Source organism: Larimichthys crocea, unplaced genomic scaffold (genome assembly GCF_000972845.2).
Source record: "Larimichthys crocea isolate SSNF unplaced genomic scaffold, L_crocea_2.0 scaffold322, whole genome shotgun sequence".
Lineage (NCBI taxonomy): Eukaryota > Metazoa > Chordata > Actinopteri > Sciaenidae > Larimichthys > Larimichthys crocea.
In genome coordinates, this window is record NW_020854246.1 from 117339 (window position 1) to 137338 (window position 20000).

At 48.7% G+C, this 20000-nt stretch overlaps 1 protein-coding gene across 2 annotated transcripts in view; it reads right to left on the bottom strand.

Annotated features, from left to right (window-relative positions):
• Positions 1–2797: 2797 nt before the first annotated feature.
• The window catches only part of cdc42bpb (CDC42 binding protein kinase beta (DMPK-like)), a 17816-nt gene continuing 613 nt past the window's right edge, over positions 2798–20000 (bottom strand). The window contains exons 1-35 of one of the 2 annotated variants that reach the window (XM_027276181.1): positions 19843–20000; positions 18380–18471; positions 16106–16189; positions 15854–15949; positions 15478–15626; positions 15008–15101; positions 14693–14893; positions 14178–14426; positions 13795–14026; positions 13533–13640; positions 13226–13359; positions 12899–13141; positions 12708–12818; positions 12060–12304; positions 11847–11952; positions 11452–11576; positions 11034–11139; positions 9610–9672; positions 8788–8936; positions 8564–8661; positions 8410–8489; positions 7674–7733; positions 6991–7062; positions 6710–6815; positions 6106–6242; positions 5887–6026; positions 5079–5160; positions 4786–5002; positions 4540–4602; positions 4230–4471; positions 3786–4140; positions 3519–3616; positions 3341–3425; positions 3133–3250; positions 2798–3027 (exon numbers count right to left, since the gene is read on the bottom strand). The exon at positions 19843–20000 is cut by the window's right edge and continues 613 nt beyond it. In XM_027276181.1, coding sequence (XP_027131982.1) covers positions 2811–3027; positions 3133–3250; positions 3341–3425; positions 3519–3616; positions 3786–4140; positions 4230–4471; positions 4540–4602; positions 4786–5002; positions 5079–5160; positions 5887–6026; positions 6106–6242; positions 6710–6815; positions 6991–7062; positions 7674–7733; positions 8410–8489; positions 8564–8661; positions 8788–8936; positions 9610–9672; positions 11034–11139; positions 11452–11576; positions 11847–11952; positions 12060–12304; positions 12708–12818; positions 12899–13141; positions 13226–13359; positions 13533–13640; positions 13795–14026; positions 14178–14426; positions 14693–14893; positions 15008–15101; positions 15478–15626; positions 15854–15949; positions 16106–16189; positions 18380–18471; positions 19843–20000 — 4915 coding nt within the window. In that variant the 3' untranslated portion in view covers positions 2798–2810. The remainder of the gene's footprint in view (positions 3028–3132; positions 3251–3340; positions 3426–3518; positions 3617–3785; positions 4141–4229; positions 4472–4539; positions 4603–4785; positions 5003–5078; positions 5161–5886; positions 6027–6105; positions 6243–6709; positions 6816–6990; positions 7063–7673; positions 7734–8409; positions 8490–8563; positions 8662–8787; positions 8937–9609; positions 9673–11033; positions 11140–11451; positions 11577–11846; positions 11953–12059; positions 12305–12707; positions 12819–12898; positions 13142–13225; positions 13360–13532; positions 13641–13794; positions 14027–14177; positions 14427–14692; positions 14894–15007; positions 15102–15477; positions 15627–15853; positions 15950–16105; positions 16190–18379; positions 18472–19842) is intronic. The other variant, XM_027276182.1, reaches the window with a different exon arrangement.

The window sequence follows — 20000 nt, forward strand, 5'->3', positions numbered from 1 at the left end:
GAGGGGTGCAGAGGATGGAACCTCCAGGGCCCTCTCCTGCAAACGGCCCAGCATGGCAAACGCTGCCCTGCCACATGCCTCCACAAAGCTTGATCGCACCTCCTGGAGAGAGCTGTCTCTGCAGGCCGCCGCCAAGGGTAGTAAAGCATCCAGCTCAGTCATGATTGCTCCACAGAACTGAGGGGAAATAGAAGGCAAAGACAAGACAAGATGATCTCAATAACAGAGGGAAAATCTGTCAGTGAGAGGAAAAACAGTGAAAAACATTAGAAAGGGACCTCATTAGATATAAATAATGGAACGTTTGCGGGTAGTCATCAGAATGACAAGGATTCAAGACTGAGCATGTGGGTATTACACAGAACATTTTTCTCTAACATTGCGCGAGCTGAAAAGCAAACATCAGTGCAAATGTAGAATACAGATGTCTGAAGACGTGCCCTCCGCACAACGATTGCTGCTGAACATGCATAATTGGTATCAGGTCAAATAAAACCTTTTACTTCTGAGGATATGACATCAGCATTTGTCTAATGCTGTAACAGCGTGCAATCATGTCAACCCGGATTCAAACGGAAACGTTACAGTACAACATACAGTGGGAAGAGGTGGGGGAGTCAGATATGCTGTGAGAAAAGAAAAGGGGTCAGGCAAAGGTGAGAGTGAGAGAGAGCGGGAAGGGGAGAGAGAGCTGTTTCAGCAATGTAAAAGACCTACAGCTTATTCTATAAACTGCCAGAGCAACAAGCAGGAGTTATCTCATTTATCCACATTTGTCCTGGAGAAAGGCCTATAGGGACCGGGCTGCCTACACCTTCCCCTCTCCAGGGGCTGGGAGACTGGCTGATCAAGGGGCTTTAAAATAGTTGAGTGTGTGCTTGGTGTGACACAGATAAGGAGTGTGCTGGTATTACTGCTGGTATTTACTTCAAGCGAATCTTTAATGTTTTTAATTAATATAATGATTGCACTGTGTCAATCTGATACTTTATACTTTTTTAGAAACAATTTCACAAGCGTGGCACTGAACTAGCCGTAGTTTGAACCTGTTGGAAGCTGATGACATATGGGGTGTGCGTGTGTGTGCGTTAGGAAGATTTGATGCTGTTTACCAAATCGTGCACAAAATAAATGCACAGCATGCATATTACAGTGTACGTATGTAGTTTAATATGTAATCTGCAGACACTTAAAAAAAAACACCATGTACCTATTACTGCAGAGACCAAGATGCACGCCAAGACATATGCGCACACACACCTCGACATCAGTGCCTCGACTGCCTCATGTGCTTCCTATTGACATCACATTGAGTACAGTGAAAGATGATCAGGCAGGTGCCAAGGAGTCACATATGTGTGTGAGTTCACCTCCAAATTTATACACCTATAGATGTGAGTTATTGTGAGTCAGGCAGATCCTTAAAAAGCCTTAAAACAAAGCATATTTCCCATATTTCCCTAGAGCTACCGAGCCAGCAGAAAAAAAAAACACATCGCCATAACTCAGAAAACTCTGTGCCAGTTTAATCAATCAATCATAGCATGTATTACTTGCTTATAGAGCCACACACTCTATTATTTGACTTACTGTAGGGGTCGACTGGGAAGTTCGACATTCTGTCAGATCACGGCTGCAGCGTGTGTACACAATTGACAATCTCACAATCTCTTTACACAATTTTCTCCTTTAAAAGCTTCCAGTGGGGTTAAAAGGCCTGGGAACAATGGCCCGTTTGGACAATTAAGTCAATATCCGACTGCGTGTAGTCATTAGGAGCTTAGCTTTGAGAGAAAGAAAGCAGAGGCAGACACAACACTCAGCATTACCACGGTGATGGAGAGGCCCCGGAGAAGCATCTCATACACATATACTGTAGCGTTTGCACGAACGCAAACACACACACAGTCATCATCACAACCACACACGTGTCCACACTGAAGTCAGACTGAAAACTTAACTAGCTGAGATCAAAGCCCGGAATCCCACCAGGACTATTGCAGCAAGGTGAAAGAGACTCTATAAAGTTTTTAAGCGCTAGGAAGGCCTGTTTGTGTGCAGAGAATTTGGAATAGACAGACAAGTGGAGGGCTTGAACATGCAGGTGAAGGTTTCTGTGAAGTCTGAATACAGAAAAGGGACTTCTGTTGCTATAATAGAGAGCTAGTATTTTAGTTAGAAGGGCCCACCCGAAAAAAGGGGAAGCTCAAACTCAGGTTCTGACAGAAGGGCGGGTTCCAGCTGTTGAACGGAGGGTATTTGGCATTCAGAGCACAACGGACTGCCAATAAAAAGAAAAAAAAAAAGTACACTACCTAAAGTACTCTGATGGATGAACGGTATCATCGCAACCTGCATATGTATGGTAATGCAGACAGTGAAGTGAGTTCAAGTGAAAAAAAAGTGAGGTTTGAGGTATGAACATATGAATATAAATGTGTGAAATATTGATCCATCAGAACGCCTTTGAACGTATAGTAATTTGCTCTCTGCTCAAACACTAGGGCATGTGTCAAAAAAGGACGGGGGGGAAAAATATATATATATAATATCTAACAGTCTCGTCTTGGATGTCTGTCTAGCTCGGTGCTTTTCAATGCAAATGCATGCATGTATAACCTTTGGGTTGAAAGGCTCTCATCTTTGAAGCGTTGACCTACACATAAATATGTTGTACAGGTCCTGAGCACAGACAAATTCTGACTCTCGTTAGCAATGAGAGCCACAAATACTGTCAGTGTAAAAAAGGGCTAGAGGAAGGGGGGGAGGAGGAGGAGGAGGAGGAGGAGGAGGAGGAGAGAAGAGAGGAGTCAGTGTGATGAACAGAGCTGTAGGAGGGGGGAGGAGAACATGCTGACAGGAGGAGGGAGAGGAAAGGAGAGGAGAAGAAAGGAGAGAAGAGGAGTTACCAGAGGGAGGTCCATGAGGACCTGCATCCCGTCTCCTGGTCCCATGTGAGCGACGTGGTTAAAGTTTGTCGGGTTAGAAATCATCTTTGACCTGAGCTCAGGATCCCTCAGCATCTCCCTGACACACACACACACACACACACACACACACACACACACACATTATACACTATACGTTACATTTTGTTAGGTCACTGTTATTTTTGTGCTCCTGCTGAGTCACCTCCTCTGTTGGAGTCGCTCCTCTTCAGGAACCTTAAACAGGAACTTCCTCTTGCTGCGAGTTCGAACCATCAACTTCCTGCTGTGGTCCGACGTGTCCGGGATGGTGAGGTCTCCCTCTGAGGACAGACAGGTAGAGACACACAGACAGGTTAGCTTCATGTCAGAGTGTTAGTGTCCAGGTGTGTCAAGGTATGTCCAGGTGTTACCTGATGACGTGTTACTGAAGTAAATCAGACGAGGAGGTTCTGAACTCAGCAGGTTTAAGGTCCCTTCAACATTTAGAGGTCTGATCTGAGGACACAGAGAGATGTGATTGGCTGGTTCTGAACTGTGATTGGCTGGTTCTGAACTGTGATTGGCTGGTTCTGAACTGTGATTGGTTACCTTGCGGAGCGAGATGGTCTGGACCCACTCTGTGGTGTGAATATCGAAGACATCGACCCCGTACTCGCTGTAGACCGTCAGGTGAGACGAGTTAGAGCCTAGGGAGAGAGAGACAGGTGTGAGATAAAACCTTTGTCTGAGCAGCTGATTCTGAAGCTTGTTCACACCTATATACCTGTCAGAGTTACACCTGTTAGCCTGGCGGCCATCTGTACCTGTCTGGGCTCACCTGTTCTACTAGAACCTGTACTAATATTAATGACGTACTGCATGCAAGTGGTGTGGCCGGCCACATCAGCTCCTGGGTTCGGGACCGGCGGCCCTGTCCGTTCACATAGATGCCGAGCTGGCTGAAGCAGAGCAGCAGCTCGGCGGATCCCACCTCCAGGGCGTGCAGGGCATCCAGAGGCTGCTGGGCCAGGAAGGCCAGCGACGGGTCGCCTGGGCTCACCAGACTGATGGGGGACGACTCCCCCTGCAGGGCCAGGAGAGCGAAGCCTGAAGGATAGCCGACACACAGCCGCTCCCTCACCATGCCTAGCCACTGCACCACCCCTGGAGCCTGCACCTCCCACAGTTTCTTATGGTGGGGCTTTGCTCGAGTGATCTCATAGCACTGAACCTGTAGGGGATATATAACAGGACCGGAGGGTTAGAACAGAACCAGAACCACAGCTACAGAGGGGAGCGGTGGTTGTTCAGTCTTCTGACCTGACGTTTGACAGCAGCCAGCAGACAGGCAGGGCCTCCGGGTCTGAGCGAGCCCGTGGTCAGAGCCTGGCAGCCTTTGGTCTCTGCCAGCTTGATGTCAAAGGTGGACTCGGCACCTTCGAGTGCCCCCCAGGCGTGAAGGTGAACGTGACGGTTCCGACCGCAGAGCAGCGCAATGATCTTCTCCTTCGGGATCAAATCGATCTGATAAACCTTCTTACTGTCTGCTGCTCGTACGATCACTGCAGAGAGAGAGAGACATGTTAGTCGTCAGTCAGTCAGTCAGTCAGTCAGTTTCTATCTGTCTCACCATCTCTGGTAACCTCGACCATGAACAGTCCGTCTTCTGTTCCCAGGACGATCCTCTCCCGATCTGCAGACAGAAAACATGACAGATGAAGACTCCTCGTACCACAACAACAACAAATCTCCTCTAAACCGGCAGGAAGCTAACAACAAAGTCCATCAAGACCTGCAGAACCCTTCAGAACCCTTCTCTCTCTATCATTACTCAGTCTGTCAGTAGTAGTTTAACTTAGTAGAAGTTGTAACTCACCGAGCACAGCGGCGGACAGGGTTGTCTTGATGATCGGTAGCGAGGCATCGTAGGCCTCGTGCAGGATGTGGACCTGACGGCTCTTCAGCAGGTTCTTGGTCAGGATGCTCTGCAGACCCTCCAGGATCCTGACCCACTTCCTCTTCTCCACTTCGCTCTCCGCCAGCACCAGCAGTGATACAGAGGAGAGCTGCGAAATCAGCTGTGACGACGTCACCTGAAACAAAAAAAACACAACAAGGGTAAAAAAACATGGAGGTCAGAGGTCAGACACGAGGAGTCTGACTTCCTACCCTGAAGATGCAGGGGATGTCCTTCCTGGTGGCGTGGATCACATCCGACGCCAAGACAGAGCTGACGGAAAACTCCTCATCTCTGTAACACGAACAGAAATACAGTTCCAGGATCAATGAGACAATGCAGAAAACAGACTTCACTGTTTTACTACATGTTAAATTTCTGAAAACTATCCGAACCTTCTGAAAACACCCAAAAACTACCCGAACCTTCTGAAAACTACCCGAACCTTCTGAAAACTACCCGAACCTTCTGAAAACTACATGAACCATCTGAAAACTACATGAACCTTCTGAAAACTACCTGAACTTTCTGAAAACACCCAAAAACTACCTGAACCTTCTGAAAACTACCCGAACCTTCTGAGAACTACATGAACCATCTGAAAACGCCCAAAACTACCCGAACCTTCTGAAAACTACCTGAACTTTCTGAAAACACCCAAAAACTACCTGATCCTTGTGAAAACTACCCGAACCTTCTGAAAACTACCTGAACCTTCTGAAAACACCCAAAAACTACCTGAACCTTCTGAAAACACCCAAAAACTACCTGATCCTTGTGAAAACTACATGAACCATCTGAAAACACTCCAAAACTACCTGAACCTCCTGAAAACTACCTGAACTTCTCTTAAAATACCTGAATCCTGGAAATACCTTCAACAGTCTCACACTCACAAAAACCCAGACCTTTTCAAGACTACCCATTTCAAACTATGAGAACCTTCTCTTCTTAAATCTTGAACCTTTTTGGATGTCCTAAAAGCGCACTAATGTACATCTCACACAGGTGGACAGTTACCTGAGATCCAGCACCAGACTGGCCACCACCCCAGGCTGGGTGGACTTTCCCTCTGGGACATCGTAGAGAAACAGTTTACAATCAGAGACCACAGCAAATGCTCGCTGCCAGCCTTTCTTCACCCCGCTGGGCTTTGGGATCTGACAGAAAGATGGTAAAATGTCAGTCTGAGACTGTGTCAGTACTGCACCAAGACTGTGTCACTACTGCGTCACCTACCCTGACGTAGCCCTTGTAGGCAGTGCCAATGCCTCTCTGGACGTCAATGCCCTGCGGCCTCTTGGCCTGCTCTGCTGGGATTGGACAGACCAGGGGGGCGTGGTCTTTACAGGAAACATGGCAGATGAAGGAGCACACTGAGGAGAGTCAGACAGACAGGCAGAGAGTCAGTCAAACAGAGAGACAGACAGACAGAGAGACAGACAGACAGACAGAGAGTCAGTCAGACAGACAGACAGTCAGACAGAGAGACAGACAGGCAGAGAGACAGACAGACAGGCAGAGAGTCAGTCAGACAGAGAGACAGGCAGAGAGTCAGTCAGACAGAGAGACAGACAGAGAGACAGACAGACAGGCAGAGAGTCAGTCAGACAGAGAGACAGACAGGCAGAGAGACAGGCAGAGAGTCAGTCAGACAGAGAGACAGTCAGACAGACAGGCAGAGAGACAGATAGACAGGCAGAGAGTCAGTCAGACAGAGAGACAGACAGACAGAGAGACAGGCAGAGAGTCAGTCAGACAGAGAGACAGACAGACAGGCAGAGAGTCAGTCAGACAGACAGACAGAGAGTCAAGACAGTCAGACAGACAGGCACTTCAGTACCTTCACAGGCGTAGCCCTGTCGGATGAGTCCCACCATCAGGGAGGTGCAGTGTGTGCACTGAGTGGGGCTGGAGAAGGTCTTGATACTCAGCTGGTGAGCTTTGGGCTGATGACAACAAGAACACACAAAGTTTATCAAGAAACTTTATCAACCATCTCATCACGACTACCAACTGCAGTAACTTTATAAACCATGTTAATGTCACAGCAGGTAATATGAAGTCATTCTCCATTCTCCAGCTCCCACAGGTAACGTCCCACCTGGGCACACCGGACCGTACCTTTGGTGTGGTCAGTGTTGGACTCGGATAGATCGGAGACGGGCTCGCCGGGACAGACGTTACTTTAACTTCCTGTTGACACAAAGAGATAAAGGAACAGACAGTGAGACAGTCAGTGAGACAGTCAGTGAGACAGACGGTCAGTGAGACAGACAGTGAGACAGTCAGTGAGACAGTCAGACAGACGGTCAGTGAGACAGACGGTTAGTGAGACAGACGGTTAGTGAGACAGTCAGTGAGACAGACAGTGAGACAGACGGTTAGTGAGACAGACAGTGAGACAGACAGTGAGACAGACGGTTAGTGAGACAGACAGTGAGACAGACAAGACAGTGAGACAGACAGTGAGACAGACGGTTAGTGAGACAGACAGTGAGACAGACGGTTAGTGAGACAGACAGTGAGACAGACAGTCAGCGAGACAGACAGAGAGACAGACGGTCAGCGAGACAGACTTTGAGACAGACGGTCAGTGAGACAGACAGTGAGACAGACTGTTACTGAGACGGTCAGTGAGACAGACGGTCAGCGAGACAGACAGTGAGACAGACGGTCAGCGAGACAGACAGTGACACAGACGGTTAGTGAGACAGACAGTGAGACAGACGGTCAGTGAGACAGACAGTGAGACAGACGGTCAGCGAGACAGACAGTGAGACAGACGGTCAGTGTTTGTGACTCACCTGATGTTCAGAAGGGGGCGTGTTCTCTGGTTTCTGGGGGGTGGAGTCTATGTCTGTGGTCTGCAGGTCAAAGAGAAAGTGACATCAGTGATCAGCTGCTTGTCTGTGGTTCACCTGTCTGTGGTTCACCTGTCTGTGGTTCACCTGTCTGTGGTTCACCTGTCTGTGGTTCACCTGTCTGTGGTTCACCTGTCTGTGGCTCCACCTCCTCTTTAATAAAGCTAACATGCTAACAGAGGCGTGTTGGCTCATTAATATTTAATGAGGTCATACTGTCTTCCCCTGAAGGGGGCGTGGCTTGATGCTAGACTTGTTATAGGGCTTGTTGTGTGGACCAATCAAATCACTCACACTGACTACGACTAACCATTGTATAGCTAAGCATAAGGCTAAGCAGCTAGCTGCCCCAGAGGATTGTGGGTATGGGTGGCAGTATGCAGGGGATTGTGGGTAACCCGGCAGGTGAACTTACTTCTTCCCAGAGAGCAAGCAGTGAGGAGGCGGAGCTAAGTGACGCCTCAATGTAGCAAAGAGACACAAACAACACACATCTGAGTGACATCATCATCATGTGACCTGTGATTGGTTCAAACTTTGATGAGGTCACAGGTGTCACTTCAAAGAAATGTTTCCTGCCCTTTGGGACATGTGACAGGTGAGACACACAGGTAACCAACAGGTGAGACAGACCATAGACAGACAGATAACAGACAGGGGAGACAGACAGGTGACTCACTCTGAAGGTGAGGTCTGGGGCCAGTGGAGATGTGTTGAAATATTCAAAGATGGAGTCCTGGAAGTCTGGAAGCTTCAGACCTGCAGAGACAGGAGAGTCAGACAGGTACACGTGGAGGTGCAGGTATGGGTGGAGGTACAGGTGGAGGTCTCACCTTTGTCAGAGTGCGAGCGATTCTCCTCCATCTCCTTCTTCAGACTCTCCATCTGCTCCTCCATCTCTCGGCTCCTCTCCTCTGACTCCTTCAGTTTACTGCAGATAGACAGGTGAGAGGACACACAGACAGGTAAGAGGACACACAGACAGGTGAGAGGACACACAGACAGGTGAGAGGACACACAGACAGGTGAGAGGACACACAGACAGGTGAGCTCTGACCTCTCCAGGTTGATGTTACTGGCTTTGACTCTGCGCAGTTCGTCCTGAACGATCTGTTTGGCTCTGATCTCAGCGTCCAGAGCCGACTGCAGCTCCAGACGAGCAGACATGTCCACCTTCTGACTGCGACGCACTTTCCACAGGGGGTCCTGAGGTGAGAATGAGGGAGGACAAAGGAGGACGGGGGAGGATAAGGGAGGACAGGTGAGAACGAGGGAGGACAAAGGAGGACGGGGGAGGACGAAGGAGGACAGGTGAGAACGAGGGAGGACAAAGGAGGACGGGGGAGGATAAGGGAGGACAGGCCCAGTCAGAGAACACGACATAAGTTAGTGTTTATTAATTGAGCCCCACCCACAGCAGGCAGCAGGTAACCATGGCAACAGCTATAACAATCTGAGGTTCTTTCAGGCAGCACCTGCCGGCGGACGCCAGAAGCTGTGGTGGCACGGACCGCAAGCTGACTACCAAACATCCAGTCTGAGGATCGCACGTGGAATCATGCTGGAACACCTTCAAGAACTATTGGACGCTCTAAAGAACTCCTGGAATGCCATCGAGTACTGCTAGAAGGTCCCCTAGAGTCCCTTTAAGAACCCTAATAGATTTCTGGACTTCAAAAAGTCCTGGAACTCCTTTAAGACCCCCAACATCTCTGCATCAAGGATCCTTGAAACACCTGCTTCACTCAAGGAAGTGCTTGTAGCCTATTGGTGGTTTATTATGAATGACAGACATGCAAGCCAATAGCCATGCAAGCTTTAGGCCCTGCCCACAAAGCATGAATCTTGATTGGCTGGAAGCAGTGACTGGCACACTCACCCTCCTGTCTCCACCAATAGGAGGCCAGGGCTTCTTAGGAGGCGTGGCCACTCCTGATTCAGGCTGGCGGCAGATTAAAAAAGAGATAATCACAGACAGGTCCTACTGACACAAGTACAGACAGGTACTACAGACACAGGTACAGACACAAGTATAGACACTACAGACACAAGTACAGACACTACAGACACAAGTACAGACACTACAGACACACGTACAGACAGAATTACATAAAGAACAGACTGAAGGACCAGAGAACTACAAACAGCTGTATAGGCAGAACAGACAGTACAGACTATGGTCTGTTCTGACAGAGAAGATCCACAGACAGCTATAGTGTGTCAGTCTGTTGCTGTAATGAACGGCAGACTGTAATCAGTGGGCGGGGCCTCTGTTTATCTCACCTGAACAGAGCTACATACACTTCCTCCTCTTTCACAATAAAAGCCTCAGAGCTGGACTGAAACTAATGACAACTGTCACCGTTAAGATTTAACGTCTTCAGGTTGTTCCATTCAAAACAAAAACTTCAATCACAAAACAACAATCGTCACGTCACAAAATGTCTGACGTGTTTAAATGTTTGACCTCTTTGTGGTGTGTGTTAGTCTGTGTGTAATGTGTGTTAGTCTGTGTGTAGTGTGTGTTAGTCTGTGTGTAGTAGGGCTGCAACTAATTATTTTGGTTGTCGGCTAATCTATTGATTATTGTTTCGATTAGTCGGTTAGTCACAATTTTTTCTGCTGAATTAGAACAAATGATACATCATGTTTTATCAGTGTAATACCTAATACCAATTATTACAGATTGTTTTAACTGACTAAATATTATCATTAATTTATTATTATATTAATTAACACAGATTAGCACTGACATGAAGTGGAGGTTTACTATTCAGTGTAATAACCAATTCATGACATCACTGATATACAGTGGTCCTTCGTTTATCGCGGGTGATACGTTCTAAAAATAATCCGCAATAAACGAAATCCTTCCCGTAGGTCATTTCCTGTAGTGTCTATGCTTGTAGCGGTGTCGATGAGATCTGCTCCGGCTGAAATCTTTGAAAAATATTTTATTTAACAGTTACGTGATCATACAGTGAGGTTTTATAACATGATACTTCGACGATAACATTTTGCGACAGCGAATTTTCGTTCAGTTTAATCATTGCAGCCCTGGTTTGTAGTGTGTATTAATGTGCGTGTAGTGTGTGTTAGTACTGTGTGTTAATGTGTGTGTAGTGTGTGTTAGTACTGTGTGTTAGTGTGTGTGTAGTGTGTATTAGTACTGTGTGTTAATGTGTGTGTAGTGTGTGTTAGTACTGTGTGTTAGTGTGTGTGTAGTGTGTGTTAGTACTGTGTGTTAATGAGTGTGTAGTGTGTGTTAGTACTGTGTGTTAGTGTGTGTGTGTAGTGTGTTACCAGAGGTCTTGTTCCCAGGCTGGAGCTGCGCAGTGTTTCCAGCTCCTCCGTCATCTTGGTGGCCAGAGCCTGAAGGTAACCTCGAGCGTCCTTCTCATCACTCACCCTAAGCACACAGACACACATTAAATGAAGACTCCCCCGTGCTGGTCCACCACAGAACCACAGGGAACAGTTTGAAAACAGGTTCAGAACAGGTGCGGACACAGGTTCAGAACAGGTGCGGACACAGGTTCAGAACAGGTGCGGACAGCCGGACTCAGGTTCAGAACAGGTGTGGACAGTCGGACACAGGTTCAGAACAGGTGTGGACAGTCGGACACAGGTTCAGAACAGGTGTGGACAGTCGGACACAGGTTCAGAACAGGTGCAGACAGTCGGACACAGGTTCAGAATAGGTGCAGACAGCCGGACTCACCACTGGATGATCTCTGCGATCTGAGCCTCCCAGTGAGCCACACTCTCCTTCTTAGACGACAGGTCCTGAAGGTCGTCCTCCAGCTGACGGTTCTGAGCCGTCAGTTTATCCACAAACGAACACAGCTGAGGGCCAGCAGACAACAAACCAACTGAGCATGTGCAGTGACAGTACTACAGTACTTCAACAACCAGAATGATCGTAATGTACGCCCTGTGACTGGGTGAGCAGTAATACAATAGTATAGACCATGAACCTGATGAATCATCAAGGTCGTCAATACTGATCAGGTACAACACTGCATCTGACATTAAGCTTTAACCCCAAACCTCCACCAGACCCTGATCCAGGACCCTGATCGAGACCCAGCCTGAGGCCTTCAGTACTTTGGTCACCTTGTCAGTTTCAGCCGTCAGTTTGCGGTTTTCTTCTGTCAGCAGGTTTTTCTCTCGTTCATATTTCTCCTTCAGAGCTGCAACAGCTTCATCCATCTCCGTCTGCCTGCAGGGACACGCAAAACAAGACCTGTTCACGACTCACCTGTCCCTCTTGTTTAAGGTGGTTCAGAACTCACCTGTCCCTCTTGTTTAAGGTGGTTCAGAACTCACCTGTCCCTCTTGTCCTTGTCCAGCTTGTCTCGGAGCTGCAGCAGCTCCTTGTTGGCAGCGAGCTGGGCCCCCTCGGACTCGTGCAGGTCCTTGCGGAGGTTTTTGATCTCGGAGGAGTGGGTGGAGTCTCTTCTCAGCAGCTCCTCCTCATAGAACAGGACCTTCTTATCGAGCTCCGCCTTCAGGCGAGACAGCTCCTGCTGAGACTCTGCCCCCCCGGCAGCTGCTCCTCGACCCTGCTGAGACTGAGATCAGAACCAGAACCACCCCATTTTGTTTACTGTGTGTGTGCTCTTGTATTTCACAAGATATAAATACATTATAATTGGTATAATTACCCAATTATATTAAATCAATAAAGCCTAATGAAACCGGTTCAGTTAATCAGTTATTTAAACTTCAAGCTGCATTGACATAAAAACTGGATGAGCTGCAACTTTCTGATGTTAAACTCAGACAAAACTGAAGTTTTTGTAATTCTTCTTCTGGTTCCAGTTCAGGACTAGTTGGTTTATTTAATAATTATAACAACTGAAATGGTTACATGATTCTAGCTGACTGGCTCCCCCTGCTGGGGTTCATGGTTCATAATTTATGGTTAATGGTTTGGGGGTCCTCACAGGTCTAAAAACATGTTTGACCTCTGACCTTCAGGCTCTGCAGCTCCGTCTCCAGCTGTTTGGAATAAACCTCGCTGTGCTCTCTCAGCTTCCTCTCCTTCGATGCCTCCGCCTTCGCATCGTCCAGCTGAGCCTCCAGCTGAGAAAAACATACACAATGCTTTTATTCTGAAGGTCTCCCCCTGACTCTGCCTCACTCCGCCTTCAGGACTGGCTCACCTCCTTGCGGTTCTTCTCGGTCTTGCGGATCTCCTGTCTCATGGCGTCCATCTTCTGCAGGAGGGCATCCATCTCCTCCTCTTTATCCCGGAGCTGACGGGACAGGCGCTGTTTGGAGGAGCGGAGGTCGGCCATCCTCTCGGACAGGTCTGAGAACTCCTGCAGGGCCAACTTCCTCTGAGAGTGAGCCTCCTTCAACTCTTTCGTCTGACTCCTCAGACGCTCCAAAGAGTCGGCCAGCTGCTGCTCACGGGAAGGGGGGGGGGGCATCATTACACCTGAGACCAACTACACCTGAACATAACTACACCTGAGTGAGTGAGGTACCTTGTGGACTTCATCTTTCTCCTGTCTCAGGGTCTTCACCTGCCTCTCCAGGGTCTTCAGTTTGGAGGCGGAGCTCTCATAGTCCTGTCTGAGTGTGACCGCCTCCTCCAGCTGGTGCTCCAGCCTATCAGAGTCTAAGACAACAGAGGGGCTTACTCACTTGGAGGGTCCCAACAAAACCACAACCTGACAGTCCTGCTGTAAACTGTAGTCCCGCTGTAAACTGTAGTCCTACTGTAAACTGTAGTCCCGCTGTAAACACATGTACAGGTGTGGTTTAAACTGTCACTTCTTCTCCCACTCTGACCTGCCAGCTTCTTCTTCAGCCTTTCGATCTCCTCATTCAGCTTCTTGATCTCTCTGTCCCGGGTCAGAGTTCCTCCTCGAGGCGGAGCCTGCAAGGCCTGGGTCGACTCTACGGACACAGATGTCAGAGGTCAGGAGTTTTGGGTATCTCTAGAGATACCAAAGAAGAAGACACCAAAGAAGAAGAACACTGTGGAAGTAAAGGAAGTATCAGAGTCCAGGGCTCTGTCCTTCATCCAGTAAATATTTGAATTGGGTCTCACCCTGGAGTTTTCGATTTAGCTCCTGTTTCTCCTGCTCCAGTCGGCGGATCCTCCTCTCAAACACCTCCACCTCCTGCGCTCCTCCTCCCCCCTCCTCTTCCTGCTGGAGGCCATGCCCCGCCCGGGTGATGGAGCCACGGTCAGCAAAACAGCTGTCGGTGGTGAAGGTGAAGCCGACAAAGGGGAGATGCTGACCAGTGAAACCAGTGTGAGACATTGGGGGGCTGATGTCCTGCAGGAATGGGGACAATGGGGTCTTTAAAAAGAATCAAACCAGAAAGACTAGAAGGACTATTCAGACTTGACTCTGATTGGTTATTAATGGGAACACTGGTACACTGTCACACAGCTGGTTTACAACTGGTATTGTGGGTCGTCCTCACCGGGTTCTTGAGGACGTCGTCATCTACGTCAAAGTTGGAGGTGTCGGTGGGCGAGGACACATCGGGAATGTAGGGAGCCTCAGCGGACCGGATGTTGTCCCAGTCGATCCCGCTGAAGAACGGGTGGCTCTTGAAATCGGAGATCCCGTTCAGACCTAGTCGACATTCCCTCGAGCAAAGCAGGCGCTGGATCAGATCTTTGGCATCCTCGGACACGTCAGTCACGTGGGACGGGAACTGGAAACGCTCCTGAAGACAACCACAGAAGAAGACCACAGAAGAACTGTGAAAGGAAAGTGGAGTAAAGAGGACAGACTGACAGGATAACGAGACAGAAATGGAGAGCAGGACGGCAGCTCGTCGGTCCGCCGAGATGAGTTCAGATTTAGAAAAGAGGACAAGCATCTGGAGACGAGCAGACCTGGAAACATCCATGGAGCTCATCGCGTCTCACACTGGACTGATCTGGATTGTATTGTGAGGCTTAAAAACATTAACAGCATTTTTAAACAGACCTCGTGGTTCATGATCTTGCCGTAGGTTTCCACCAGTGACTCGGCATAGAACGGCGTTTCTCCGTAGAGCATCTCATACATGCAGACACCCAGAGACCACCAGTCACACTCCGGCCCGTAGCGACCCATCCCGTCCTCCATCGCCTGCAGGATCTCTGGGGAGATGTAGTCTGGAGTGCCCACCGCCACGGAGGACTGCACCTGCAAGACAAGCAACACCTCAGTCTCAGACAGGACTAAAACCAGGCTGAAGCCGGGCTGAAGCCGGGCTGAAGCCGGGCTGAAGTCAGGCTGAAGTTAATGTTGGTCTGTTACCGTGCCGTCCTCCATCATGCGTAGACAGGATCCAAAGTCGGCGAGGCGGATGTGACCGTTGACGTCGAGCAGCACGTTGTCTGGTTTGATGTCTCTGAGACAAAAACAAAAACATCCAGTCGTTAACATTAAAATATGATTATTGACTGATTACTGGTAACCTCCAGCTCTGACACACACACGTTGCTATGGAAACCAACAGCCTACAAACAGTGAGAGAACACAGGCCACACCTCTTTCTACATGTCTCAGTCATACTGGGAGGGGATGCAGCCCAGACTGCAGAAACCAGAATGGAACTGTGCCCAGTGTCAGGTTCTGCACAGGAAAGAAGCAGGACGAACAGGACACAACTACATTTCCCAGAGGACACAGTGCAGGAAGACCCACTTCCTCTGACAACCACACTTTACAATTACAGTGTGGCGTTACCGTGGTAAACAAGTATAACAACCAGTATAACGTGTTACCTGTGGATGTAGTGCTGCTGGTGGATGGAGTTGATGGCGAGAACCATCTCAGCCACGTAGAACTTCGACATCTCTTCAGGAAGTCGATCTTCAAACTTACTGAGCAGAGTCAGCAAGTCTCCGCCCACGTAGTAGTCCATGACCAGGTACTGCAGTGCAACACAGGAACATGTATTAGTACTGCAGTGCAACACAGTAATATTCTGTGTGTAGTACTGTATGTAGTACCGTGCGTGTACTGTGTGTACTGTATGTAGTACTGTGCGTGTACTGTATGCAGTACTGTGTGTACTGTATGTAGTACTGTGCATGTACTGTATGCAGTACTGTGTGTACTGTGTGTCGTACTGTATGCAGGACTACAGAACTGCAGTACCAGGTAGTTGTCGTCCTGGAAGGCGTAGTGCAGTGTAGTGATCCACTGACTGTCTCCTTTCACCAGGACGTCACGTTCTTCACGGAAACACGCCGTCTGGAAACAACACATGTTCAATTCAACACGCTAATATGTCACATGACGTGTGTGTGACATGACTTGTGTGAGACATGACGTGTGTGTGACATGACGTGTGTGTGACATGACGTGTGTGTGACATGACGTGTGTGTGACATGACGTGTGTCACTGACCTCAGCCCTCTTCAACATCTCCCATTTGTTGAGGATCTTCATGGCATAGACTCGCTCAGTGTTCTTCATCTTCACCACGGCAACCTGAGAGAGAGGGGGGGTGTTAACACTGACTGAGAGACAACAGGTCAGACGGTCCAGTCCGACGGTCCCGCTCCGGTACCAAAGGAAAGGAGATAATGCCGTCCCACAATGCAATGCAGCAGCAACAAAGAGTGCCGAGTCATTGAGAAGCAGTTCATGAGCAGAGCGTGTGAATATGAACATACGTGATGACATCATGAACATATGTGATGATGTCATCACGAACATACGTGATGACGTCATGAACATACGTGATGACGTCATGAACATACGTGATGACGTCATGAAGTGTGTTCTGTTGTTGACTGTGGAACTGCGTTCACACACAGCAGTTTGACAAACGTTATGTAAACGTTGTCAGACGTTGTGAATGTCCCGACCATTGAGATGAATGAAAAACATGAATGTGACGTCAGAGCGTCTGTAACTGTGACGGATGTCCAGCGTCCTGCAGATTATCATGAAGTCAGCTGATCATTGATTAGTGTGTGTGTGTGTGTGTGTGTGTGTGTGTGTGTGTGTGTGTGTGTGTGAAGTCACTGCTGATTATGGATCAGAACTGGTTAACGCGTTTCTGAGTGGACAGGAGGCTGAGCGACTCTCACTGTGACACTTTGTTTCCATCGTCTTTATATATCCTGCAAACAACACGCAGAGACCAACATCCAACATGGAGCAACACGCCAACAACGTGTGTGTGTGTGTGTGTGTGTGTGTGTTCATGTCCTGGGGCAACACTCAGGTGTGGCTCTGACACGCCTTTCCTCAGGTATGTGGAGTCCACACCTGATCCTGTCTGTCACGTGACCTCACTGAAAGAGCAACCAGAAGGAACATGTGTGACGGGCACGAAACCCTGAAAGTTCTGTCTGTGGTTTCTGTCTGCGGTTCTGTCTGCGGTCCAGTCTGTGGTTCTGTCTGCGGTTCCTGTCTGCGGTTCCTGTCTGCGGTTCCAGTCTGTGGTCCAGTCTGCGGCAGTGGTTCTGTTGGACTTTAGTCCGGCGGTTAACTGACTGAACTACAGACAGGGGGCGGGCTTATCAGTGATGTAAACAACTAGATGGCGTGAGTTGCTGTGCTGCGTTCACAGACACGAGGTCCTGTGGGATTTTTCATGAATGGTTTGTAAAGAACAAAGGCTGAGCTGTTGTGGGACGCACTCAGGAAGAAGACAGGAAGCTGGGTATCATAAACAGGAAATGCAGAGCCACTTTAACTGGAAACACTTCCTGTAACAGCACAGGAAGTTAGAGTCGACGTCAGAGCGCTCAGAGCTCCCACACTCTTTAAACCTCACACGGTTACATACAGAGCTCTCCAGACTTTCTTCTACGTGTACGGCAGCCATCCCGTCACGCCTCACACTTCCCAATCAGGTACTGATTAGGTGATCACATGATCCAAATCATCCTTCTCCAATAGGAAGGCTTCACCTCTTTACAGACACCGGGAGTGTCATGTTACATCAAGGGCGACAAAACTACGACCTGCAAAAAACTAAATCTACACAGACACCGCCAACTCATTCAAACGTCACTCAACAACCATGGAGGGACCTTCAAGAGACCTTCAGAAATAAAATGTCAGTGCGTGGCAAGAACGCTTCAAAACCTTCTCTCATGACCATGAAGACTGAGACCATGAAGACTGAGACCATGAAGACTGAGACCATGAAGACTGGGACCATGAAGACTGGGACCATGAAGACTGGACCATGAAGACTGGGACCATGAAGACTGAGACCATGAAGACTGGGACCATGAAGACTGGAGTCATCTTCTCTGAGTCCAACTTTCAGCTTTGTCCAACACCTGATCATCTACAGGTTGGACAGACACCTGCAGAGGTCTTCAAGCCACAGTGTCTCACACACTCTGTGTCTGGAATCAGGCAGATTTGTCTTTGTGACATGTGAATCACGTAAAGGTTCATCCTTCTGCTCTGACAAAGACTGACAGCAGCTCAACACAAAGGTCATCAAGGTGAAGAAACACCTGATCAAACCTGTCATGAAGTCAAACAGCAACATGCAGAGCCGTGACTAAATGATCATACGGTTAAATATTAAAACATTACTGTAGAATAAAATCATTATAAACTTTTATCTAAGTTAAATGATAATGTTTGAACACGTATGAAGAGTGAAACCAGACAGACTGTGGAACACATCATGGCTGACTGAGGTCTTACCTCACCAAACGCTCCTCGTCCAATCACCTTCAGCATCTCGAAGTCATCTCTGTGCAACCGCATGTCCTTCACTGTGGTGGTGAATGGTTTGACTGAGGACAGAGAGAGGACATATGAACCTATGGACAATCACCTGCGTTAGATTGAACCTATGGACAATCACCTGCGTTAGATTATATATGACCCTACGGACAATCACCTGCGTTAGATTGACCCTATGGACAATCACCTGCGTTAGATTATATATGACCCTATGGACAATCACCTGCGGTAGATTATAAATAACCCTAAAGACAATCTGAAGACTGAAGTACAGACTTGAATGGTGATGTCACAGCGTCCAGCTGAGGACACGTCACATCACTGACAGACACACCTGGACTCTGACAGGTTAGTCAGGTTCAGGTCTTGTTCAAGGGTTTACACACCTGTGTGTTTCAGTTACCTGTTGGTGGGTCACCAGTCAGTCACTTACCTGTCAGGTGTGGATCAACAGGTAAACAATAAGCTTACCTGTATGACATCACACTGTACATGCTGATGAAGGTGTGGCTTCATTTGTTCATCAGTCAGTTTCACCTGTCCAACCTGTCTGACCGTACATACAAGGTTCACACCTGACACCTGTCCTGATCTGTCCTGGTCCTAGTCTGACCTGGTCCTGGTCTGGTCCAGTCTGGCCTGGTTCAGTCTGGTCCTGGAGCTGCAGACCTGATTGTCCTACTTGTTTTATTATGAAAATACAGACAGTACTTCCTTCCCATTTGGTAGTTTTTCTGAATAAAAGCACGGATCAGAGTTCACAGCTGATCAACAGCCAATCAGCAGTGAGCAGCTCTGTGCTCTGATTGGTTCATCCTTGATGATCAATAACCAATTAGCTGTATGACATCACCATCATTGGATCATGTGACTGATCAGTTCAAGGTTCTGGACTTCAGCAGAGTACTGATCCAAACCCACCAAATGTGGGTCACCTTCATCATCATCATCATCAACATCACACTGCTCCAGAAACCAGGACAGACCAAACCGGGCCATGCCGAACAGGAACAGGCTGAACCAGGACAGGGTCCTGGAACATCCTCAAATCAACCTGGAAACTGTCCAAGGACACCTGGAACCATCAAACCAGAAGGGCCTCTACACCTCCTCAAACACCCTGGAAAACCCTGGAAACACTTTCAAGAACTTTCACCAGACCCTATCTGAATCTCCTCTCAAGGATCCTTGCACTTCCCTGGAGCCCCTGGAATCTGTGTCAAGGTCTCTCGGGAACCTCTGAACCTGCCTAGATCTTCCAGGGACTTCTCAAGGACCCTTGACCCTCCCTGTGAAGCTCATGGCGGCCTCGCAGTCTCCCGGGACCTTCTGTCCTGATTTAGGGTTTAGAAAATAAGCGAGACCCGGACCGGGTCCTGGCCCGGGTCCTGGACCGGGTCCCGGCCCGGGTCGGTTCTTACCCCACTGCAGGAAGTCGTTGACGTGCTTCTCCCTCCGCAGCGGGGAGTGGGAGCACTCGGTGTAGAAGCAGAGCAGCAGGTCGAGCAGCGCCTCCACGCTCAGGCAGCCCGCCGCCTTCTGCTCCAGCAGCAGCTCCTCCAGCCGCTTCAGACGAGCC